This window comes from Styela clava, chromosome 3, assembly GCF_964204865.1.
Source record: "Styela clava chromosome 3, kaStyClav1.hap1.2, whole genome shotgun sequence".
Classification (NCBI taxonomy): domain Eukaryota; kingdom Metazoa; phylum Chordata; class Ascidiacea; order Stolidobranchia; family Styelidae; genus Styela; species Styela clava.
In genome coordinates this window covers 21,769,457-21,796,180 of record NC_135252.1, presented here as the reverse complement: position 1 = coordinate 21,796,180, position 26,724 = coordinate 21,769,457, and the positions used below count along the sequence as shown (strand labels likewise).

The following is a 26,724-nucleotide window of genomic DNA, read 5'->3' as shown; positions in this document are numbered from 1 at the left end:
ATTAGCAATTATCCGTAGCTTGAAATGAACCACCAAGACTACTAAAAACAGGCGTATTCCAGCGTTTGATCGGATCCGCTAGCAGTTTCGATCTAACTTAACAAAAAAAAATTTCAGAATCCCCCCCCCCTTTGAAAATTTCTGGCTGCGCCCCTGCAAACCACTGTCATTGACCCACTTCAATAAAAAATGATCAGTACCGACACTAGTTTTAATTGAGTTTCAAAAAAATAATATTTCACAGCAGTAGTTAATCACCAGGCAACTCTGTCACTATAAGCTCACAATCACGACAGCCTCATGCAGACAAGTTTGAATTGGGAGGGGGGGGGGGGGGAATTCCCTAAATGATATTTACGAAAGTGACATACAGGTACAAATTGTCGAATTAATACTCAAAGAATGATAAATAAGATTCATATATCTTAATGTTGTTTGAGTCTTCACATGATATTAAGTCGTCACTGCATGACATCACTATCTATGACGTAACATATCGTATCGGCTTCTTCAAGTCTTTGAGTGGATTCGTTCATAATTAGGACTGGAATAAAATATGGAATGTACAATAAAAATCTCACTTCAGTGTTCAGGGTTGCCAGAAATACCCCCTTTAAACCATATTTCAGAGTGATATTTAGAAAATCTCAACATCAATAGGCATGCTCAATTTGGCAACACAGGAATAGCATGATACTTACAATTAATAATTTTTCACAAAATAGAAAAAATAATAAAAACGAAATAAAAACTACTGAAGGCTATACAGTTTATGACGACATAATAAAAAATATCGAAAAATGCAACAATTACACTAGTATCAGGTCACCAAAACTTCCGAGTAAAAAGAAGCCGAGGTGTTACCCCAATATTTCACACTAACAGGACCCTAGAGAAGCACTTTTTAACATGTATAAAGCTACTTAAGTTTGAAATGATCGAGAACTCGAAAGTTTGGATCATGGGGTTCCCAAACTTTATTGGCCGCGGGCCAAAATCAAAATCGGAAGGATGTTCGCGGGCCGGAAGAAACATGTTTGACTCCTAATGGCGCTTTATGTCGTATTGCTTCAGAACTGGAATAGTTCGTAGGCAAAGAAAACAAATCGCGTGAGTTTGATTTTCTTTTTCAATTCAGAAATACGAGTCTTCGAACCTTTCTTACATGGCTGAAAACCAAATTACTGCTTATGTAATCCTAACACCGGCAAGTATAATTGAGATACTTATATAATCGAAATGCTATGATAGACACGAGCTTAAACTGTGATAATGACATAACAATTGGAGGTTTCTAGATGGCAAAAAGGTAGAAACAAAATCTGTTTCACAATTCCACTTAAGCTCGGCGGGCCATTTCAAATCGTTACGCGTGCCGGATTTGGCCCACGGTGTGGGAAACCCGGTTTTAGAATAATCTAGTTTTTTAATGAGGCGCAGTTGAGTTATATTTGGTTAGAACTTGAAAAATCCAAATCAGATCTGTTTTGCTCCAAGCAAGCACATATTACTAACATATAAAATGTGTTTATTTTACAAGAGCCCCAGATCATGAAAGTTTGAAAACTAATTCTTTAGGTCAGGGCTCTTGGGGGTCCTCTGTAACCCTCTGAAATGGCTCAATCGGGGACAAGGTAAGACATTTTTTGACAATAACTTATGTTAAAACAAAATATTGACCATGTTTGAAAGCTTTGGAACCAGTATGATGATACATCATCATCGAAATGGAGCTAAGATTCGATCTCTTGTGCGAGAATATGCAAGCACATCGGCCTCATTAAAGGTATTATCAATTTCACTTTTTTTATTTTTATTAATGAGGGTCACGTAAAAATTTTGCCGTGCCAAGTGGGTCATGATGAATAAAAACTAATAGGTTATACATACTCAGAGATACCAGTGTAATTATTGTATTTTTCTAACAACATACAAACAAGAATTTGGTCCACAACCAGCTCATATATATATATAAATGATTTACATTGGTTACGAAATGCTGCAGTGAAATACAATGTTAAAAATAACATCAATTTGCTGTATTTTTACAAAAAGTGTTTAAACACACCGATTAGCTCTTAACAAGACGCTTGACAAGCAGTTCTAGGCTACTTTTTACAAATCAGGACAGTGAGGAATGTATCATCCCGAATTGTTAGGGAATGGTATTTTAATCCAAGAGTGATTTGTAAATTCACATATTATATGCTTACATGCCATTTACATTTGCTATGGTCTAAAATTGTTTCACAAGTGGAATAAGACATAAGATAGAAATTTAATATTCGACCTGGAGGAGAGGGAAGCCGATAAGATGGTTTAATCACATGGCTAACAACGGCTTCTTATTTTTATGACACCTCAGTACTCCACACAACAAATGGGATGAATCTAATGTTGATAAGGCTATGCTTTATAAGTGATAACAAAAATCGAGTGTTCATAACATGGTAAAAGCTGGCAACAGTCATTTTGGAAGCAATGTTATAGGAATTGAAATGGTCGATAATTTTTTACAGAAATTCCTTCTTCTGTGTCATCAAGACATAATAAACCAATGTTAAAGATATTATATATAGGGTGCAGGTCTGTATTAGCAAAACAATGTAATTTGCGTTTGCCAAATTTCTAGATAAAAGAGAAAATCTTGATCCAAACATGATATGTTTTTGCAGTATAGAAGTTCGAAAGTTCTACAATTTGTTTTATTTTGCTAAAACCGTTTGTGCACTATATATCTTCAGCAGGCACAAAATATACCCGCATTCACACAAAAAATTAATAAAAAAACAACAAAAAAATCCTTTTGGCTTGAAATCAAAGAGGAATGCCAATAATTATAAGGAATGTAGCAAAATAATGATGCTAAAATAAAGAAAAAAGCACAATGGAAAGAAAAACAAAACAAGAAAAGTGACTATACACCAATATCATGCTTTTTTACGACTAAGCCATGAAAAATAAGATGGAAAGAGAAAATTTTCTAGAATGAATGAATGCATTTGGGTAAAGTTACACCCAGAAATACAGATGCCACATATTATAATAGTTTCGATCACATTTATCATAAAAGCAATGTGTCATGCCTGGAATGGCAGTATGGCTGGTCAGATGTGTAAAATGGAAAGATGGTTGAAATCTACATTGTTGATGCCGCATCAGGAAAGAAGCATAACCAAAGATTATTGAAGCCATGACTGTGAGTTTGGTTCGTAGTTGGGCATTATATCACTGAAGTCAGTATTTATGATTAATAAAAAAAAAACAGTCAAATTTTATCTAAGTGTATGTACTAAGTGATTTTTACATTCTATTAAACAAGACTTGCATATGCCAAAGTCTGAGACAAATTTTTTACAATTCTTGAGTCTGGGTTCGAATTCTCCTCAGCATGGCACTTTGGTCATCAAAATTTGTTTTACAACCCGAAACGGGGTAAATATTAAATTTCCCAGAACTCACAGTTCTGGTACAGAGCAATAAATTTTAGCTTGCCACCACTCTTCAGATCTCAACTTGATCTGATCATATCATTAGGACAGGCCGAGTGCTTCAAATATCCATAAGCGAACCAGTTGAAATATTTTTTGCATAATTCTTGGGAGAAAGTTTTGAACTCAGTCAACGGGACAGTAAACATTCAAAAATCAATTTCTAATTTCAATACAATTTAGGTTTATATTCTATGAGTAAACCTGATAATTGAAAATGGCAAAGCAGTAAGATTCATATTCGAATATACTGTTCATTTTGTTAAAAATATCGAAACAAATAATAACTGATCTGATCTTGGCCAGACCTGGATGCGTGGCTGTAAACTAATGGCACAGACAAAATATTTGAATATTCTGTTAATTTTGTAAAAAAAAAATATCCAACCATCAAATATTTTATCTGATATTGGCCAGCCCTGGATAATGCAGAGCACCATACAGATCCATCCATAACAATTTTATAAGACAATCATGATAATAAAAGTGGGATTCGACCAAGAAACCGTGATTTCTAAATGAGGTGGAAACACTACACATACAGCTTTGTGAAGTCCAATTCTCCCTTCAAAGAATACTAACAAGAAAAGTCAACCACTAAGTGGAACGTAGTAAAATCACACATCAGCCAATCAGAAGGCTTGTTTCTAGTCACATGACTAAACTTGAGCTTTTGAAAATGAAACTCTCAAATGATTGGAATCGCTCAACTTGAAATTGTGGAGATTCTGAAAAGAAAAAGTAAAATTTTTATAAAGAATATACAGTTCTATGCTATCTTAAATCAAAGGATTGGGCAAGCAGACTTAAAACATGGTATCAAGTCAAGTTTATTTTTTCCGGAAAGTAAAAAATACCAGTCGCCACAAATTACAAGAAAATGATAATTTACAGTTTTACTGGGGAAGAGAAGTCACAGGGAACCAAAGATGGTTATCTAACAGCGACACCAAAGGTTCAGATATCTAATATTAGAGTTTTGAAACTAATGATGTTGACAGTAAGTACAGTATCTCAGACAGACCTGCGTCAAATCTTGAATTAGCTAAAACGCACTTTCATAATTCAAATTTTAAAAATATTTCTTTCATAAATCTAAAAAATAGAAATCTTTCGCATTATTCATCATACATTTTAAATGTATTTCTCGACTTAGATTCACCATCCTAGCCGAAAGGCCTTTGTAAAGATTTAATCATTATTGAATCAGAGGTAGCCAGATAGAAGGTCAGGTCAGCAATGTCCACCTAATTTATTTCACCCCTAGTAAGGTGTTAAGCGTGAGATTTGAACTCGATGTTTTTAATCTGTGATGCACTGAGTGTAGTTCAAATCAGTCAGGGTTCTCTAAGTTGTTTGACCTGGCCGGGCCAAAATTAAAAGCAGAAGGATATTTGTTGGCGGGAGTGGAAAGCGCCACAAGAATCCGGTACCAATACCGGTTCGCATATTCAAGATATCGGTAAATTTGAAATGTGCTTAAACTGTGATAATGACGTAACAATTCACGGTCTCTAGAACGCAAAAAGGTAAAGACATAAAGTGTTTTCAAACTCTTTCACTCGAGTTCGACGGGCCATATTAAATCGCTTTGCCAGCTCTGGAACTACTGATATAATTTAAAATTCCATATTACTAGCAATCGACCATACTCCTGAAACTCTTCACAAATCCAAAGTAAATCAACCTACCACAAGTGCTTCCACAGCCTCTTCTACTGACATCAATTGTATCAATGCCATACGACGATCTTTCCTGTTGTAACAATAAAGAAATATTAGCTGCAATGAAGCAAGGACGTTTAAAAGGAAACCCCTGCCCTAAACAAAAGGGGCCTACACAAAAAGAAAGTTGCTAGAAATAATTACAAACCACATTGTAACCAGTGGTTCGTCATCACTGGAATAGGACAACAAGGATCTCTCTAGCTTTCATACATTTTAGTGAATCCAATCCTTATGCTTTTAGCAGGTTAGCCCCCTCATATTTGATATAATACAAGTATGAGTTCATATCGGCAGATATGTACATTTCTTGCATGAAAATTTGATCAGAGAAAGGTGACATGCACTCACTTAGTGAGCAGAGTGATGCCAGTTCTACTGAAGTGATGAAGTTCTACTGAAAACATAGAATTCTCCGGTGTTTGGTCTCCGTTAATTCACACTATGTAGTTTTAAATTATGCCAGAATATAAAAGAAATTACCACGCAAAGAACTACAACTGCTCGAACATACGGACGACCCTGTGATCTATTCAAACATACATTGCCTTCACATGAGAGGATAAAGCACTAAGACTGAAACACTTACTACTACTCGCCTAGCCTTGCAGTAATAAAAACACTGAAAAAACGGTGAAAAATTCAACGCAGCGACAAGAACAAAAAACATTATGCATTTTTATCCATTTTAAAAATAAATTGTTGAATTAGGATTTTATGCTTGATGGGGAAACATTCTTGAGTGTTGACAAGGGCATCACTAAATGGCTTGGCGGGCCAGATTGTGGCTCGCAGGCCGCCTGTTGAACAGCCCTGCTATAGAGTGATAGTGTCAGAAGAATGAAATGCCAATAAAACAGATTATCGTGCAAAGAACCCCATGACCGCTCACACATACAGACCCTGTGATATATTCAAACAATTATTGCCTACACAAGAAGATGGGATACTTACTGGAAAAACTTGAATCCTTTTACTGTTCCGTATTTAGAAAACTGTTCCTTCAAGAAATCTTCTGTAATGTCAGCTCTGTAATGACAAAAATATGGAAAAATTACTTTAGCTTGAGTGATAAGTTTTGCAACTTCAAAATATCTACAGATATGATAAGTAAAAGTGTTTTCAATTTTATTCAAGTTTAAAAACTACAAGCAAAATGAGTTGACCGCTGACATGCCAGGTGCTATTTTAAAGTTTATAATAATGACAGATATTAGTAGTTTTGAAGATTTCAAATAAACTCTGTCAGGAAAAATACACAAGAGTGAAACATCAAATAGGCATAACAAATTCAAACTTTTTACAAGGTTTTAAAAACTATGAGCAAATAGCTAAAATTCACAAAAAAGCCTCCATGATTTAAGCAAAAAACATTATTTTGGCAGGGTCTTAAAACATTCAATTCATGGTGCATTCCTCCTAAAAATGAAATAAAAAGTTAAAACAACTCACGGAATGTTGGACAAATGAAGAACTTGTGAAGGAGGGTAAATATTCTGAAAATTCTTGGAACCAGGTTTCTTGAACCGATGAAGAGAGGAGTTTGTATAATCCTGAATGGAAATGTTTAAATATTTAATTTTCCACCTTCACTTCTGAAGAAGCCGAGCCCTAGACAATAGGTTGACAAAGAGCATACGCAAAAATTGTCACGCCACACCGACTGAAAGTTATTGTGGCACTAATCTACACGAGGCCTGCTGTCAGTACCAGGGCACTAGGGCTGGGCATTTTCGAATATCTGATGATTTCAGAATCAAATCGAATAATTTTTTCGAATCGAATCTCGAATACTTGGAAGGTATGATATTGTATGTAACTTTCTTATTATTTTAGGTCCTCCATACACATAAATTACTGAAAAAAAAGAATACATCACTGACAATAAAAAAAAACATGTTTTTATCAATACCTCAATACAGAAAAGAGTTATATGTCAGAATTGTGTTTGAAAAATATGGCTTCAATGAAAAAAAAATTGAGAAATTTACCTCAACCATTGGCGAAAAGAGTAAAACAAGATGGCGGCGGTTCGAAAATTTTCTCTAAACTAATTCGAATAATTTATTATTCGATTCGATTTGAAATGCCCAGCCCTACAGGGCACCATGCCATTTTACATCTACAAACTAACCTGTGTGAGATTTGCGGCCTCTTGTCCTTCTCTTGGCATTTGTACTTGACTGTGCTTCGATAAGACAACATGCATCTGCTTGCCGAAGAGTTTCACTCCATTCAAGTGTCTCAGAGCTGAAAAAGAGGATTCACAACATTTGTATGACTATATTGGTGTTTTTCTGGAATAGGATTTACATATTCATCTAGCGGGAGACAAAAAACGATAAGACGGCTTAATCATATGCCGGCCACGGCCCCTCGTCCGGTTGCCAGTCCAAGTCAGGTATGGGTTTTCTCGCTGTAAAGAAGCACGATGATGTGCCATGATTAGCATTAGGAACACACTAGCATTTGCCCAGATTTAATAAAACCATAAAATGTTGATGCACTAAATGAGATTTTGTTATAAGCTCTCAACAATAGAAGATGAATGAGTAAACTGTTGTTATTGGCTATACCAGGATTTTAAAAACTGGATCCTGGGACATTCCAGGGGTTCAGGGATCAATTCTTCGAGGACCCGTGGGACAAGGCCTCCACTAGGAACCATTCGCATTGACCGCACTAATTAATTAAAAGCTTACTGTGATTTATTTATTTAAATACTTGGTCATAATACATTTATTTTTTACTTTTGATTGTTGACTTTTTAATAGTAAATGTGGCGAATAAAATAAATAATGAAAAACACATTAAACAAAATTACATTTTTTTCGTCGAGGTGCAGGCGATGTTGATAGGGTTTCAAATTAGGGATTATACGAATAATTCTACAGGAAACTTACCTAATTGTGCCTGTGTGCCATCGTTCATTTGCACCAAAGCACTGTCTTTCTTCTGATACAAGATTTTCACACGAATACAATCCCCGTATACACCTATGATTCAATGAATATGGTTATGAGAACGCTACGATGGAAGTACCGAGAGAAACAGAAAGCAGAGACGAAGGTCAGAAAGCAGGGATTATCCCCAAATCAGGGGACATATAGGAATAGTTTACAAAGAAGTGTATAGTAATATACAGGGTGTTCATAAAGTCCTTCTACAATTTCAATTTTGTCATGAAATCAGCTCTTCATATATCTTAACCAGGTTTGTTTTATTTTAATCAGTAATTGTTCGGGTCTTTTCACTTCATTTAATACAATTTTACATGCCCGCCAATTGTTGCAGAAAGCAAAGTTCTTTTACGGACTTTATGAACACCATGTATAACTTATATTGTGAGCACTGCTGGAAATTATGAACGCCGTTAAGTGGTATATATGCAGTGAAGAAATATCTAATGTAGACTATAATCAAAAATATAGTTAATTCATTCAGAGATTTTATCATTTTAGAAAACGTCAGAGTCGCTAGGATAGGTATATATACTCATAGGAATGAGGCCAAAAGTGTCCTAAATCTAAGTGTAATTTAGTGTTAATATAACTTATTTAAAATCAATTCTGATGTTTGAATTCGATTTAGACATAGAAGTCACATGGATTTTAAAAAGAAAAATAATTTGATAAATATCAAGTTTTATTCGGAAAATAATATTATACCGGTAATTCATATCACAATTTAAGATTTATATAATAGAAAGGGAGCATTTAATGGAAGAGCCCACAATAAAGTACTTTACATTAATGACACCAAGTTTTTTCACTTCAATTATTCAAATGCTAACTAAATATAGTGAGTTCTATCAAAATTTCAACTGAGATATTATAATTGTGCAAAATGAAATTTAGAACAAATGTAAAATAACATAACTATTTTTTTTAATTTAGGAAAAACTCAGTGTTGTATAACTCAAGAATCGATTCTCATATAAGAGACAAGAATTTCTGAACAGCACAGAAATATCTAGATAAGGAATATAGATAAGATAAAGATAAAATATAGAGATAAGATAAGACATACCAAACAGTATAAAGAGGACTTGAGGTGTAACCATCTGTAGAATAACAGGAGAATGAGTCAGCATTTTTCAGAGTGAATCAGCAGTTTTCCAGACCAGAGACGAGGCAGCAAAGAGTAGGACCATTAGGGTCGGAGGTCAAATTTAAAAGGTCATAAGGTCAAATTAATTAGGGTTAATTATAATTACCAGATTACAAATAGTTATAGCAGGTGTTAGGGTATAGTGCAGAGGGGAATTTTTTAAATTTGATTTTTTTTCAAATTGTGAAGGTCGAAGTTCACAGTTCATAGGTCATAGTAACCAGAAGAGTTCCGTAGTCGCAGAGATGAAATAAAAATAGAGAATCTTCATTACAAAAAGAGTTCTTTTTTAATTTAATTCAAATTGTTCAATTATATAATTCAGTGACTGATACAATGGTGGCTAAGCGGAAGACAACAGAAAGACTAAAATTTGAGAAGAGTTTTATAAAAATTAAAGAAATGATGATAAACAGTCGAATCGTTCTATATATTTATACTTGCAGATGTGAGAAATTGTGCAGATGTTTAATGATGTGATTTTGGTTTGATTTAGTTTTCAGAAAATGTAGAAACATTTTTTTACACAATTCGACCATTGATGCCGAAATGAATTCACAAAAATTCAACATAATTTCCAATTTTGATGAAACCTGATTTTGATTATTTATGATCAACATGTTTTTCGTAGGAGTAAATCCATAAAATTACAAATATCAACTCAGAAATACACGACAAAAATGAATGTTCCCTTCAGCAAAACCACCATTAATAATAGAATTATCAAATATGTGGTGTCTGAGTAACTTTAAAAAAAAAAACTTACGTCTTGATTGAGATTAGACACATGTAGGACTGTGTTTTGTTGGAGTCCAGTGACAGCAGCAAGCTGAGCTGCTATTGCTGCATTGGTAAAAGCCGCTCCAGTGAGATCTGAGTAAAAAGAAAAATTTGTAATAGGATAGAATAAGAGAAAGTTTAATATTGGGATGAAATAGGATTTCATATTAATTCAATAAACTAGAATTCGGTTAGAAACCGAAGACTTATCGATCGAAGGTTAGGGTACCCCCCAAAACAGTGGTCTTACTCTATAGTGACACCATGTGTCCCATCACTAATTAATTGATAACTCGCTAATTATACAACATAATCCATCCAAAAGCAATAGGCTTCTGATCCGAGCTAAGATGAATGCACATGTAAAATTTGGAGCAGATTGAACCTAGCTTTCGTGAGATATCGCGTGCATCTAACACACAGACACACAGACAAATACCGATCAACATACTTACCGATCAAGATCGATAAGTAAAAAAGGAGGCCTATAAGAGGTCTTGACTGTATAGTGAATCAGGGGCTCATGTTTGGTTACTGGTCCATACAAGGTGATAGTTTACCAGTTATTGTCAGACTTCATGACTGAGTAGATGACCAGTCAGCTGATACTCAAAAATAGGATGGGATTTTCATATTTATCTTGAGGAAGAAGCCGATAAGACGACTTGATCATGTGGCGAACCGCGGTGCATGCTATATATTGTATATTGTATAACACATAAAGTACAACAATACATGTAATTATAGTATAGAGTGGAATTTTTTTGTATTATTTTTAAAGTTGTTAAAATCGACTTCCAGAATACGCTTATGCAGAATATATATATATATATATGAAATGAGGGCGCTCCAGTAGTATGTGTACAAATGGAGGTAACTAATTTTGTTCGTCTTTTTTACGTCAAGTTGTATAAGGAGACTGAAACCCATGGGCTGGGGGTATATTGACTTGGCTAACATACAGTCCCCGAACTCGTAATAAACTAAAACTAGAGAATTTGAAATAAAATTATGGCCTAACCCTAACCTGGTACACACACTACGGGAGTACCAAAATGAGAGTATGTTTATTCATTTGTACAGTCCTCTAAAATTGACAGTGCAGTGCTCGAAATGCTCAGATTTTTTATCTGTCACCCTATCCAAAACCATGAGCCATGAAATACAGTATGAAACCAAGATTCACCTTGAGCTCCCAGAGCGCCTTGTAGGTACTGAGCAGCAGTTCCTGATGATAAAGCTGCAGATAATGTTTGTGCGTTCAGTCCTGCAAAGTTATTGTTTTGAACTTGTGAGTAAGGGTTCGGCATTAAGGCTGATGTACCTGGAAAGAGAATTGAGTATTAAGTTGGAAAAAGACCAATAGACACTGGAACAATGGTGCAACCAGGATGGGTTTTAGGGGTCTGATGAAGTAAATGCCTTAACTGCTCAAATAACGCCAAACAAAGATGTGATGCAAAGTTTTAATGTAATCACAAAAAAAGTCTTTATGACACAGAAAATTTTTTTTCAAGCATGCGTTTAGTTCAAATAAAACCGCCTCAATTTTAAACTATGCAGATATGTCCCATGCTGCTTTGCGTATCGTGTACGTGCAAGACTTTTTAAAATTTTAAAAAATGAAAATTTGGGTTGCATTTCCACACCACATTTGTGTTTGGCCTATATATATATATACCGGTATATATGTACGAGAAAAAAAACATTCATAATCATTATACCTGAATACATATCAGCACCAGCCAAAACTGATTGCAGAGCTGCAGACGGGTCAAGTGTTTCCCCTGAAGGTAGATCAGATCTCGTGTAATCTCTGCTTTTATCGTTGTTGTATTTGACATTGAGTGCCGCCATCTTGCTGTACTCCACTCTCAATGTACAACAGGAATTATAGATGTTCTGGCCGTCAAGAGACTAAAAAGGAAAACAACATCTCAGATTTGAACAAGACTCTATTTACTAAATGCTATCTAAAGTGCCATGTGTCACTTGCACCGGCATTGCACAAAAAAGTTAATAAAGACCAAAAAGTATCGATATTAGAAGGGACTGCATTAATGTGAATTTCATAAATCAATTCTCTATTGCACAGTTGGCCAACCTGCAATCGGCTGATCGACAATAAGGTCATGCCCAAAACAAGTACTGAATATGCAAACAACTGCACACACGAATACAAAAAATTATACCAAGGCCAGAAAGCTCTACTATGAGTACGCACGCATTCTTAATGAAATCGCCACAAAAATTTGTATATTCCATGTTCAATTTAATTTGTTAATTTGATTATGTATTTGTACTGGATTTATTCAAATTATACAATTCAGATTCAAAGTCTGCCTAATTTCTAGTCATAAATGTTCTCAAAAAACCTTGCCAAGTATGCATGTATTATACTAACAATATATTCTCAAATAATAATATAAGTAAAATGGCCGCTAAAACTTTAGTATATCGCATTCAATTTGAAGGTTGCTTTATTCAGCGACATGAAATAAATAATTTGAATATGGCGCGAACATTCCGAAGTAAAAAAAGCATAATATCTCACCAGTTTTGCTGTCTGTGACTGAACTGCATCTCCCATTTGTATCAATGCTTGAAACTGATCTATAAAATAGAGAAACAATGTTGAAAAAAATAGGTAAAAGTGAATACAAAAGTAGGAAATTTACAAATACTGGTCACAGATTTCTACATGATAAGAATTTTGTTACTTCGTAAAGCATTCTGCTCTAGACAGACAATTTACAAATGTGTGGACACTATATTTCAGCATTAATTTTGCTACAAATTTGAAAAGCGCATGCCATTGTTCAAGCCCCATGTTAAATTTTTGTCGGTATAAAAGACAAACTTCTAATAGAAAAGTGATAAAAAGGATATGAAAAACATTGCAAGATAATTCATCTTATGAGAAATTATTTACCCATTGACCAATTCACATAGAGAAGATAATAGATAACATTCTGTTACACGCAATCAACTTAAATAATAGTTTGAACAATTGTACGTTTTTGAGTTCAACACTAATTTCATGTGATTAACTTTTTATATACTCCATGTCATGGGAATATTGGCAACACAATAGACCACACAAAATAACCTATCATTACGTTAACACTGTCATTGAACCACCTGTATCCACTTAAAGTTACCATGTGACCACATATTTAGTGAAAATTGCATCAAAACAAAAAAAATGTTACAAGCTATAGAAAAATTGCTACGAATGATACATAAAGATGCTTTCTTCATTTTTCAAAAGCGGGGTCACGACCCCCACACCACCCTGCCATTTGATAATGTGGTCTTAACGTCTTTCCTCTACCCAGGATAAAAACGATATTTTATCTTAACCATAATTAACAATTCAAAAAGCACAAAACAAACAACTTACTATTCTTAGTGAATGTGATGATCTTCAATACAACACCAAATTTTGAGAAGATTGTATGCAGAACATCCAGTGTGACGGGATAGATCATATTTTCAACAACAACTCTCAGTACATGGTTGGTTCCACCCTCTGTTTGTTGGAGTGCTTGCAACACCGCTTGTGCTTTCTGAAATTAGAATCAAGATAAGATTTATATATTTACCCTGGGGGAGAGAAAAGTGATTACGGCAGCTTAACCATATGGCGAACCACTGCCTCTCGTCCGGTTACCAGTCCATGTCGGATATGGGTTTAGTTAACTGTTAATTTAATTTCGGAAGCATGGATTTACTGGTCGAGGAAGCCATAAGGGACCAGTGGTGACGTGAACCATCCTACCGTGGTGAGAGGTCCAGCAATCCTCTTGCACATAACTATCCACACATGGGATTCGAAGCTGTGAACCCTTGCAGGGTAATCGGCACCACACCGCTGAATCAGTGAAAACAGGTTGCAGGAAAAACTAAATTGAAGATGTAAAAAGAACCAAGCAGGATAAGAAGTTTGTTACACAGCTCTCCAATGCCTCCTCAGAAAAAAAAAACCGACTACTTTGTAAAGAAAATTTTGTAAGCGACTGCTGTACTATAAAACATTAAGATGTATATTTATTGGATATGGATTTCTGTCATGAAAGTTGCATAACTCCTGGATTTCTGTAAGACACTCACCAACTGATTAGGAGAGCTATCTGTCTTTAGTTCTTTATGATTTGAGTATTGAACATAAACCATTCTTTGTCTGATGGAAGGCGGAGATAAACTGCAGGTTGTCACCATACGTTGGGCTGTTTCATCATCCTCCATCTCAAGGAAGGCCTGGTTCTTACCCTGGAAAGGAAGTAGTTAGTTTAGATCAGGGGCGTGAAACAGACGACCCGCAAGCCACAATGCGGCCCGGCACGCCATTTAGTGGGGTCCTTGTCAACACTCGCAGAATTTTTTCGCCATCAAGCTTGACATCCTAATACGACAGCTTTATGTTTGAAAAATCGCACACATGGATGAAAATGCATTAAATCTGTTTCAAAAGATATTTCTCCCAAATTTTACTTTGATTTTATTTTGTCCTCCTTTGATTCATTCATTTTTATTTTGTTAATCTAGAAGGGAATAATTGTACCAGAGAGGATTGCTGGGATCCTCATCAGACAAGATTTGTCACATCATAAAGCCCTCTTACACCTCTCCTCAAAATGTGAAAATTTTACGGCCCTCCCGATGTATGTGCACCAAAATGGCGCACAACCTGAACCCTAACCTTGTAGACATACTATGTGCACCAAGATGGCGCACAACCTGAACCCTAACCTGGTACACTTACTATGTTCAGGATGTGCGCCATCTTGGTGCACATACTTCTGGAGCTCCAATTTTACTACTAATATGTATCGGATTATCCAGAATAAAAATTACCTTTAACATTAGAACATTGGTAACTCTTCCATAGTTCAAACCAAGTTGTATAACTTCGGAATCAGTAACGTCTGTGGGGAGGCTTCGAAGATGTACCACCTTAGATACCGCACCTGGGTCTGTCTTGATCTGTAAATGAAAAGGACAAAATGCTGCTTTCAAAAATACTGAAACTTGACGACGGATTAGAGTAGTGTTATGAATCGATGAACGACCGATGCTTTTTCTCAGTCTGTGAACAATAAAACTAACTACAGACTATATCGTCGACTACAGTTATTGAAGGTTTAAGAACTTAATAAAATAACTAGAATAGTAATATGATCTTATGAAAAAAAATGAATACCTTCTTTGCTCCATTATCTATTGATCCAGCCATCAAATGTGAGACATCTTCACTGTTTCTCTGAAAACAAAAAAAAACATTTGAAAAATTTGAAGAATCCTGAATTTTGTCTTCCCATTTATAAAACTTTGTTTTTCCTTTACTTTAATACTCTTCAGACTATTCACACTTTACACAAAATCACATTATCATAAATGATATTTGGTAACATGAAAAATCACAAATATGAAACATACAATTAGGAGTCAAGAATATAGGAGTACGTAACAGAAATTTGTAATGACATTATTTACATTTTGTTACCATTTAACCACTATCACAGGTTATAAGAATCAGATACAATAATTTACCAAAATAGAAAAACCTCAAATATAATATAAAAACATATTTAAAGATGTTTATTGAAGTTTGCACCTCCTCCAAGCCACTGTTTCCATCGAACTGTAAACCATTTTGCATATTATCAAGTTTATCAGAAGTAGATATATTAGCCTCATTATTCAGAACTTTATCTTTTTGTTTTATATTAGCGCACATTACTTTTTACCATTTTTTGTTAAATATTATTGGTCAAAATTGTAGTTTCCATTCTTCATCATCAACATGTATAATAAATTCAATGATTTGAAAAAGTGTTCTAAATATATAACAGCTTTTTTATTTTGAATACTTCCAACCAGAAAAACTCTGATCACATTTCTCTCAATAGGCCTAACTATTTTTTGTTAAATTTATTTGCGCAAGGGCTCTAATTTCATAAATATAGTAAACGATGAACGAAATTTAAAGTTTAATCAATAATTTGATTGGTCAAATACTTGATAACAAATAAAAACTAATGTATTCATTCATTTCTAATACTTTGGTTTAAACTATGAATATGTTCCCCTAATCACTTTAAGATACATCACTTAAAATAGTATTATGATGCCACAGCCGCAACCTAAAACACCAATATGTCATCATAATCTTGTTAGGTACTTATATATCCATTTCAATCTTTGTTAGCAAACAAACAACAATAGTGTGAAAGTGTTTGTTTGCTCATACTTGTGTGAAGTGCATCAATAGTTCATTCAATTGACCAATAGAAAGTTCACATGTTTTAAACGGTATGTCACAATGAAGTACCACGTGGTCAGTGTATATGACCTTAAATGACCCCAAAACAGAGAAATTTGAGCAAAATAGAAAACTAGAATTCAGAAATACAACATCAGTAATAATAAAACAATTCGCCTAAAAAGAGTTGTATGAAGAGAATTTAATTAGACACAATTTTCTAGTTTGTTAATCCAAAAAAAGTGTTGGAAAATTCTTATTATCGAAACAGGATAAAGACTCCATAGCTAATTGATAGGCGGTAGCCGAGTAAAGAGGAAAGAAAAGTAAGTACTTGTGGCCTCATCTCTAAGAGAAGTGATCTATGACCAATGGAATGCCAATCGCCAGTGAAACTATATAAACCAATACATAAAAAAAATTGGGCCCCCAGAAGTATGTGCACTAAGATGGCGCACAACCTGAATCTAGTATGTATACCAGGTTAGAATTCAGGTTGTGCGCCATCTTGGTGCACATACTTCAGGAGCGCCAGAAAATTTATGTACCAGCACATGCTGATTAACTTGAAGATGGAAATACAGGGTGTCCATAAAGTCCCTTTACAATTCCAATTTTGTTATGAAGTCATTTCTCAATATATTTTAACCGGGTTTGTTGTTTTTTAATCAGTAATTGTTCAAGATTTTTACTTCATTTAATACATCTGTGAGAACCTGTCCAACGTATTTATACAGTGCTTTTATTACTAAATAAATACTCTAATTGTTATGATGGCTTGTCACAGTTGTCAGTCACCAAATTGCCACTCCTATACACAATGGCTAAATAGAATGATCACACGTCACAGTAATGTTGTTATTGCTTGATAATTACAAAAAAAATGTTTTAATCGACGTTTATTATTAAAAATACTGGTGTATAACTCTTGATTGCACTACAATAGAGAAATCAGTAGTCTACTTGAATTTTAGCTAATATTAATTGAAAATCCCAAATTTGACAGGACAGAACCCTAACGGTAAAAGGCGAAGACATTCAGCCTTGCTTATCGATCGGAACAATGACAGACATCTGTTGGACGGAACAAATTATTGTTGATATTGTCTCGAAATAATAACAAATGTGACCTTATATGTTACGTCACAATATTTGTCAAAACGATGTCAAAATATTGAATAAGTATGTGAGACGATTTCAAACGACTGGTGTCATCAAGATAACAAAACAAATTAATTAAAAATGTGACATTCTAATATAAAATTGCGGTGTTTTAGTACTGATTGAAGGCGCGAGGAAGGATGCTATAACACTATTTTCCACGACCGGGTAGTGTGTATAATAACGAAACACGGCAATGTATATTTTGTGGAGTGTAATTAAAGTCGTTCATGATTGCACAATGCTAATTACAAGCATTGAATGATAGAGTAAGAGCTCGCTATTGCCGATCTACAGTCGAGTGTAAATAAGATTTGTATAAACGGAAAAGTGATGGGCATTTCCGACTCAAGGATGTATATGTGGAACGGTACAACCGAAAAAATGCACTCCATTACCGATCCAAATGTACATACCTAATCGCTAAAAAAGAAAAAATGAATTTGCCTCACGAAATTTAAAAGCAGGTATTCTCAAAGCAAAATCTCAAGTTTCGTTTACTGTTACAGGTACACGCTTCGCTGCAGTTGGCAATCAAAGCCGTTTTAAAACGCCTTGACGACATTCCCGTGTTTCCAAAATAATGTAATGCACTCCTCATCGTGACGCCAACGAAGCAGAGTTGTATTAAATTGAAAATTACGCAAAATTTCAGTCAATCTGTACGTCATTATCAAACCGCAGAGACTGAGTTACAGACTGCCCTCGAGTAACATAAAAATAAAAAAAACAGGTAACATTTTACCGTTGTACCGTTAAATAATCCGATTGTCGATCGGTAATGAATAGCATTTTACCGTTGTACCCTTATACACATCGTGTGAATCGTTAATGGATTGCATTTTACCGCTCAACGGTTATACAAATCAGACTGTGGAATGTACCGATTTTTCCATTGTAGCGCAGATACCATTGCATGCTTATTCAAAGTCTTGTATGTACCCCATGGTATGTGATGACTACCTTCTAGTAGTTAGCAGTTAGTCGTTACCTTGGGAGAACTTTTCAATCCCAATTGTCCACATCGGAATTTCCTGCGGGGTATTGTGATACCCTTGTGAAAGCTGATGGATACACGTAACACAGGTTTTTGATACATTATAAATATTGAAACCCAGTAAATGATAATAGATATACTGTGTGTATTATTATTATATGCTAGTCGCGACATTTTAGGGTGATTATGAGAACAGAAATTTGAAACGTAAGCTAAAGTGGATTTAATATATAAAAAAATGCAAAAAATAACTGAATTCAAAACACTTGGTGAAATTTTACAATTAAACGAATTAGTCCCCTTTCCGAGGTCTAAACTGGTATTAAGATTTTTGTATTGAAGGGTCAAATTCTCTTGCTATGACGAAGTTTTGTAGTCAAAACCATTTGAAATAAAAAAATCAAAAAAGGTCAAATAATTTGGCGTTAGGCGAATTTCCGTGTTCCTTTCCTGAGGGCAAAGCCGTTTTAACTTTAAAATACAAAAAGTCAACTTTTTTTTATATCAAGCGAATTTCCGTGTTCCGTTCCATGAGGGCAAATCCGTTTAAATTTTAGAATTTAACAGGGGCCAACATTATTTAGATTTTGATCACAACAGGTGTGATACCCATTCGTACACATTCAACACGGAAATGCCCCCTGTCGGGTTAATTTCCGTGTGTTTTGTAAGGAAATAACAGGGTCTGTTTAGTGGGGTTTAATTTCACCACAATCTGGGCGTTAAATCACGCGATCGTGTGGATGTTTTGGTGGGAATCGATACATGTTAGGAAGGATGTAAACAAGACAGTCAAAACAACGTCAAATTTCGACAAAATAGTATAACAAATGGGCCCATTTGTGGGAATACGTTTTGCGCGAAATATTAATTTACCAGTACGACGAAATAGTACATCAAATAGGGCCAATTGTGGGAATAAGTTTGGCGCGAAATATCAATTTACTGTTTCGACCGAATGGAATATCAAATCGGCCCATTTGTGGGAATACGTTTGGCTCGAAATATCAGTTTGCTGTTACGACGAAATAGTACATCAAATAGGGCCAATTGTAGGAATAAGTTTGGCGCGAAATATCAATTTACTGTTTCGACCGAATGGAATATCAAATCGGCCCATTTGTGGGAATAAGTTTGGCGCGAAATATCAATTTACTGTTTCGATCAAATGGAATATCAAATCGGCCCATTTGTGGGAATACGTTTGGCGAAAAATACCAATTATAGAAACTTCAATATTTATAACTATATTTTACATTTACCTATACGTTTTTATATATTTTACGATAAACTCGCACAATAAATCGCTCGAAATGAGCTCGTAAGAAAAGATGAAGCCATCTTTTGCGAAAAAAATATCATTACAAAAATCAACAATTAAATTCTTCGTTTCCCTGCATCGTATTTATATCAATGACATTGTGTATAACAGTGGTTCCCGAACTTTTATGGTTAATAATTGTAAAAATGCGAGCAATGCAAGCATTGTGGACATATTAGGCTATCTCGATTTATTTTGGCAACATAACATAAAACAGTAAACATAATATAATCACCTTCGTTCCTACAATCGTCGTCTCGTACATTGTCGGAGGAGCCGCAATAGTAGCCATGGTTGTACCAATTGGTAAAGGGCCGCATGTTTGAGGCATCATTTGGCTCATTGACACCAATTGTGGCGCGGCGGTAATGGGTGTATGGCCGCCCTGGAAGGGCAGAAACACCACCGGCATCGGGGAGGGGGCGAGATGATTAATGGTGACGTTTGGGTGATACAACTACGACGTCAGTGATTGGTGATGACGTAATATTAACAATAGCGACGAGGGAGTCCGGAAGAATCTGTTTTCAATCCAATGGCTTTGATGTTTATTTATGAGGAAGCGATACAAATGATAATAAAGGAAGTGACGTGATACGAATGACGTCAGAATGCAAAGCAAGGTAAGGCAGCGTTGTTAAAATCAATTGGCAGTAGGAAGTTGGAACATAAAATAAGGCAACTTTGGCAAATTAGATATATAGTTAATTATATAATTACTTCATTATATACACAGTTAAATATAAAATCTGTAAAAATAGGATTATAATTAATACTTGAACATATTGAAACATCTTAGAAAACATTTTCTCACCCAAGTATAAAATGTAAGCTTTCATCTCTTGAACACAGACATGGGTACTCCCGTAGTAAGTGTACCATTTTAGGCTAGGCTATAATTTTATTCCGATTTTCCTTATTTTAGTTCTATTACGAGTTCGGGGACTGCCTGTGTTAGCCAAGGAATGCAAGTAAGGAATGTCAGGAATATAAGTTGTTTTGTCTGTATGTTCTTGTGTATTCAATTCTAAATTGTGGTGTTTCGCTTGACAACTATCATGTTGGCACTTCGTCGGTAGATTCCAGGGCGCTCCGGAAGTATTCGTACCAAGATGGCGCACAACCTGAACATAGTATGTGTATCAGGTTCGGGTTGTTCAGGTTGTGCGTCATCTTGGTACGAATACTTCCGGAGCGCCCTGGAATCTACCGACGAAGTGCCATCATGATAGTTGTCACACGAAACACCACAATTTAGAATTAAATACACAAGAACATACAGACAAAACAACTTATATTCCTGACATTCCTTGGCTAACACAGGCAGTCCCCGAACTCGTAATAGAACTAAAATAAGGAAAATCGGAATAAAATTATAGCCTGACCCTAACCTGGTACACATACTACGGGAGTACCCATGTCTGTGTTCAACAAGACACATGTATCCTAATTCCAGTCTACATTTAGACTAAAATTAAAATTCCGTTTATACAGCAAAGAATAAGCCTTTTATTTATCTTAGAAAACTGAGGTTGCCTATGCTACATTCACTCATATAGTTTGCCAGTTATACATCCCTCACACTAATTACTAAACAGTCATAATAATCTTTCATCAAAACGTCTTATAACACAACACACCTGTACATCAGATAAATGTAAATTTTCAGCGAAAATAATAAAACAACAATACTGAAGGAAACCTGACAACCCACCCATCCATGTCAAAAATCATAACTAAAAGAAATGAATTTGTTAGGTCTGTGACTCAGAAGGAGAAACGTCTAACTGAACAGGTATTATTGAAACATGAGCTGTCATCTCTAAACGGATAAGAACGTAAATTTAGGCTTGTTTAACAGACATTATGAGGTCAAATACGAGTTGTTATTGAAGATATAATGACAGTGATATTTTTAAATAATGTATCAACACTCAACAGTGATACTGTTTTGATTCATTTTTTTTGTTGCTAGAATTCACGTATTCATTTGGTTGCTGTTTAGGAAACGATTTTGCCATTTATATATTATATCGGCAACGATATTTCAACTTATTCAAGTTATTACAAATATACTAACTGAAAATATCATGTCTGTATCATGTCAGATATCATGTCTGACCATACCAACGATGTTGCATTTTTTATATTATATCAGCAACGGGATTTTCGTCTGTTATTACAGATATACTGATAATCGATATTTTATAAATAAACGTATCCACCGATACTTCTTGAGTATATATTTTCGATACTCGGATATTTATTCTTTGATTTGGTAACCGATTAGGTCCGAACATACTAACGATTTTGAATTTTTCATCTTTTTTCGACAGGGAAATTTCAATCTGTTATTAGAGATATACAGACAATCAATATTTTATAAACATAGTACCGATATTGCTTAGGTTTATTTTTTTCATTTTTATATATTTTTTCGGTACTCGGGATTCATTCTTTGATTTGGTAGCCGTTTAGGTCTGACCATACGAACGATTTTTCTATATTTTTTAGCAGCAAAATTTAAATCTATTATTACAGATATACAAACTGAACTATATTGTTTACTACTTATCAGTTGTCCAAATATAACTATGAAATAAGTCTATTATTAAGACCCACAACACGAAAAACTATAAATCTGTTCTGAGCCCTACCATCTCTTCAAAACATTGCTTCGACTTTCATTGCGAACCGCATAACTAACCATTCAATATCATATTGTCTACAAATTCCTATCTGACCCCAGTCATTGATTATTACTACTGGTGTCGGCGAAATTTGAAGCTGGTTGTTATAGCAACACTCCCTGTGCCTGGTACAAAACTATCATTTGCCAGGTTTCTTACGTGTGCACAAATATTACTCTGTTTGTGGTCTTTTTAGGGACCTCCAGAAGTATGTGCAGCAAGATGGCGCGCAATCTGAACATAGTATGTGTATCAGGTTATATTCAGGTTGTGCGTCATCTTGGTGCACATACTTCGTTTTATTTTTATTTTTTGACAACACACAATTTTTGCTCCAAAGAAGCTAGATGGCCTGGTGCAGGGCTACTCAACTGGCGGACCACGGTCCGAATCCGGACCTTTCGAGTATTTGCTTCGGACCGCGAGCCCTACGCTCTCTTCAAAACATTTCTTCGACTTTGCATTGCGAACCGCATAACTAACAATCTTGTACTTCGTCAAACATAAAACAAATAACACCATGAAAGGAAGCGACTCGCGAAAGTCATTCCAGTTAACTGCGGGACATTCCAAGCAATTAAATTATTTAATTAGTCGGGACACTGTATTATTATCAACTTTCACTGCGCAATCACGTATCACCGACACGGGGAAATCGGGTTCTGGGAAAGATAAGTAGAACGCCAGATCAAGTCATTAGATTCAGTACTATCCGTATATATTTGGGGGAATGTGATATAAATTAAAAAAACCGAAACATGGAAACAAAAAACTTTGTATAAAAAATATAATGATATAATGATGCTGGACTTTATCCAGCACAAAAAGGTCAATAAATTTAGAGACAGATACTTGTATGGTCGTGTATGAAACTATTAGGCAAAAAATAAATAAAATATTGATAAATTGACATACAATATTTCGTAATTTAAAGTCTTGCTGTTGCTACACACTAGAACAAACTTCTTTTGGAATCGCAATATTTGTAAAAATTTAAAACAAGTCGGGAATCACACAAATAATAGAAACTACCCCATTGTATTGACGATTTTATACCAGACCTAAGACTATTTTATTAAATACAGCATTTCTCTCTGCACATTAAATAACTCCTTGAACACTGATAATTGTTCGGAACCACGTAGTCTAATAACAAAACTTTAGTTTTACCTAGTAAATTACAATGCTACGTACGAATGTATTTAAATAACATAAAGTCGAGAATAGTTTATTTCCTATTACTGTATAAATAAGTAAAGATAGACCTAGACATGTGATCATCACGTCTAAGCACGAAAGAGGACAGGTCGGTTATTGGACTAATTCCGATTCACAATCGCCTATTTATATATTCGTGACCGGGCTGGCCAAAACCTATTCTATTCATGTTCTGTAACATTCTTAGTACAAATATATTCATGATGAGAAACAATACGTCAATGAAGCATGAATGAAACGTAATTGTAACTTCACAGTGGATAGTGTTAACCTAAAGAAAAATAGATTTATATTATTTCTAATAAAAGAGTTCGCTATATTATGATGAGTGCATTAAATATCGGGGGTATTTGTATCCAGATATTCGAATCGTTCCGGACATTCTAGCGTTCAATTGCGCTCGGCAATAATGTAACCGAAAACACCAGTCTACTCTGTTTCTGCGGTGGTTCCCAAATTTTTTTGTTAAATTCCTCCCTATGCCTATTATTAATTCTTTATTCCTCCCGCACTATACATAAAAACTACTTTATTTGTTCAATCTTTAATGAATATATAGCTAGTATTATGAGCCAGTCTTTTCTCGCTTTTTCTACAGTTTAAAAGTAGTTTATTACGCGTTCATCAATAAGTATCATATTAATAACAAAAAACTAAAGAATATTTGTTATAATACGGAATACAAAGCAAAATCCCACCCCAAACGGCGAAATTTCTGCACTCCCGAAGTAGGTGAACCAAGATGGCGGACACCGTAGTATGTGTACCAGGTTAGGGTTAGGCCACAATTTTATTCCAATTTTCCTCATTTTAGTTCTATAACGACGGGGACTAGCCAATTGACACCCGTAGTATTATGGCCTAACCATAACCTGGTACACGTACCACGTTCCGGTGTCCGCCATCTTGGTTCACATACTTCGGGAGTACCAAAATTTCTACCTCGCAAGGAATTCCTCGCTGACTGTGAAACGTTGTGTCAGATAAACAAGATAAATCCGTTTAATAACGGAAATGATCCTAATTATAAAGAGCGGAAATATTGGAAAAAATGCGCCAAGATTGAAAAATTCCATGATGGGTTTTAGGAATCCTATAATCAAAAATACCTTTTCATTTCTGAAATTAGCCTTGTCAATTTTGGCAAAGCTCATAATCATGAAACAATTTAGAATAATCGGAATTGAAATGAATTGTTGGACAATGATCCCAAGTGATCCTGAGTACTAAAAATGTCTGCTTATCGTGACGCAGCATGAATGCGACGCATGCATGTATGATAGACACAAATTACTATGAAAATGAAAATAAAAAAACAATTTGGACGCAAACCTATCCCGCTGGGTAGCCCCGCAGTATTTGTACCAGGTTGAGGTTAGGCCATAATTTTATTCCAATTTTCTTTATTTTAGTTGGCCCTATTAGGAGTTCGGGAAACGTCTGTGTTAGCCAAGTGAACACACCCCCTGCCCATTATTTTAGTCACTTTACGCAGCTTGATGTAAAGTAGGCGAACAAAACTAGTTACATCCATATTTGTACACACATGAAATTATGGATTTTGGAAATTATATTTACGTTATATTCCGACAAACTCTCCTCATTAGCATTTCATTAACAAAAATCAAAAACGTCCACGAATGTCGCTCCGTTCCCAGTATTTATTCTCATTTAAGCATAATCGACCTACCAAAGGATATAAATGAAAATTGCTTCTGAAAGGCTCGCAATTTTGTCTAAAAATTCTCACTGTAAAAGGCTACTCACATAATCCTTGACTTTATATTGCAAAACAAACTATCTCATTATACTTAGTTATACAATTCCACTAATAAACCAGTCGTCAATGATGGTTGCTAACTAGCATACTGGTCTTATCAATATTTTGAATTCACAAAGCAAAATTAGGAGCGATTGGCAGTGTTCCCAAACAACAAATCCAAACGTGTCAAATCATAACCGAAATAATAGTCTGTATATTACGTAGGCCATGAAGTAAATTAGACATTCAGACGCCTGGTTAAAAATACCAAGTTCAATGTCATTTAATCCGAATTGCGCTAATTTTATCCAACACGTCAAAACACGGGGAACGCCGATTAAATTCGATGCAGACATTGCCAATTTTTCCTTAAACTGTATACTTTTCTATTGTTAACCCTTTTACAAAATTCAGAAAATTGATCAAACATTAATCATGAGAAACATAATACATTTATACCAGAGGGTTAATCTTTAATTTGGCACAGGAAATATGGAATTGATCAACAGTTAAGCTGAGAGGTCACGTGACACAAACGGAAATAGAACCAACTCGAACGCGGGAAATGTCATGGAGACGTAACTATATTATTTTTGTTTATGCATGAAAAAAGAAATGTGGCATTAGATTAAGGGAAATACTTTCTAATTTAAGCTAGTGATAATACATAAGTGTAATTGAAGATACTCTTGAATCGGGGCTTAAGCTTTATAAGATAAGATTGATATGTAAATCGTCAAAGATCATTTCTGAAAGTGGGCTTGTAATGTATCTCAATAACCAAAACGCAACATTAAAAAACCCAAAAATCCTTATTTCATATCTATATTTAAATTTGACACTCTTTACTAAATAACTAACTGACATTCTTGCAGGTAACCGCCAAATACGTAAGCGGAAGTAGGAAGTTGATTTGTAAAATGCAAATAAATGATCAGAGAAATAGTTATCGGCAAACGCAAAAGGAAGTGAACGATGTTGCGATCAAAACTACGTTGATAAAAACGTATCTGAACTGATAATTAATGTCCTACTAATTGCAAATTTAATAACTACTAAACATCCGATTACTAATCCAATAGATATGACAGTAGCAAAAGATCAGAGTTTAATTTCAAATCATTGACGATGACGAAGCTGTAATGCATGGTAAAAATCGTATTATGTAGAATAAGATTGTTCACTTTTGTTGCTCTGAACTACTT

The 26,724-nt window shown here is 34.9% G+C and overlaps 1 protein-coding gene across 2 annotated transcripts in view; it reads right to left on the bottom strand.

Moving 5' to 3' along the window:
• Positions 1-197: 197 nt before the first annotated feature.
• LOC120342083 (polypyrimidine tract-binding protein 3-like) overlaps positions 198-26,724 on the bottom strand; it is a 45,616-nt gene continuing 19,089 nt past the window's right edge. Inside the window, exons 1-16 of one of the 2 annotated variants that reach the window (XM_078110685.1) lie at positions 20,085-20,602; positions 15,309-15,368; positions 14,963-15,091; positions 14,219-14,377; positions 13,509-13,674; positions 12,660-12,718; positions 11,830-12,022; positions 11,292-11,429; positions 10,092-10,198; positions 9,245-9,278; positions 8,119-8,211; positions 7,350-7,465; positions 6,668-6,768; positions 6,170-6,244; positions 5,183-5,246; positions 198-4,219 (exon numbers count right to left, since the gene is read on the bottom strand). In XM_078110685.1, coding sequence (XP_077966811.1) covers positions 4,151-4,219; positions 5,183-5,246; positions 6,170-6,244; positions 6,668-6,768; positions 7,350-7,465; positions 8,119-8,211; positions 9,245-9,278; positions 10,092-10,198; positions 11,292-11,429; positions 11,830-12,022; positions 12,660-12,718; positions 13,509-13,674; positions 14,219-14,377; positions 14,963-15,091; positions 15,309-15,368; positions 20,085-20,261 — 1,740 coding nt within the window. In that variant the 5' untranslated portion in view covers positions 20,262-20,602 and the 3' untranslated portion in view covers positions 198-4,150. Of the gene's footprint in view, positions 4,220-5,182; positions 5,247-6,169; positions 6,245-6,667; positions 6,769-7,349; positions 7,466-8,118; positions 8,212-9,244; positions 9,279-10,091; positions 10,199-11,291; positions 11,430-11,829; positions 12,023-12,659; positions 12,719-13,508; positions 13,675-14,218; positions 14,378-14,962; positions 15,092-15,308; positions 15,369-20,084; positions 20,603-26,724 lie in introns of those variants that run through there. The other variant, XM_039410758.2, reaches the window with a different exon arrangement.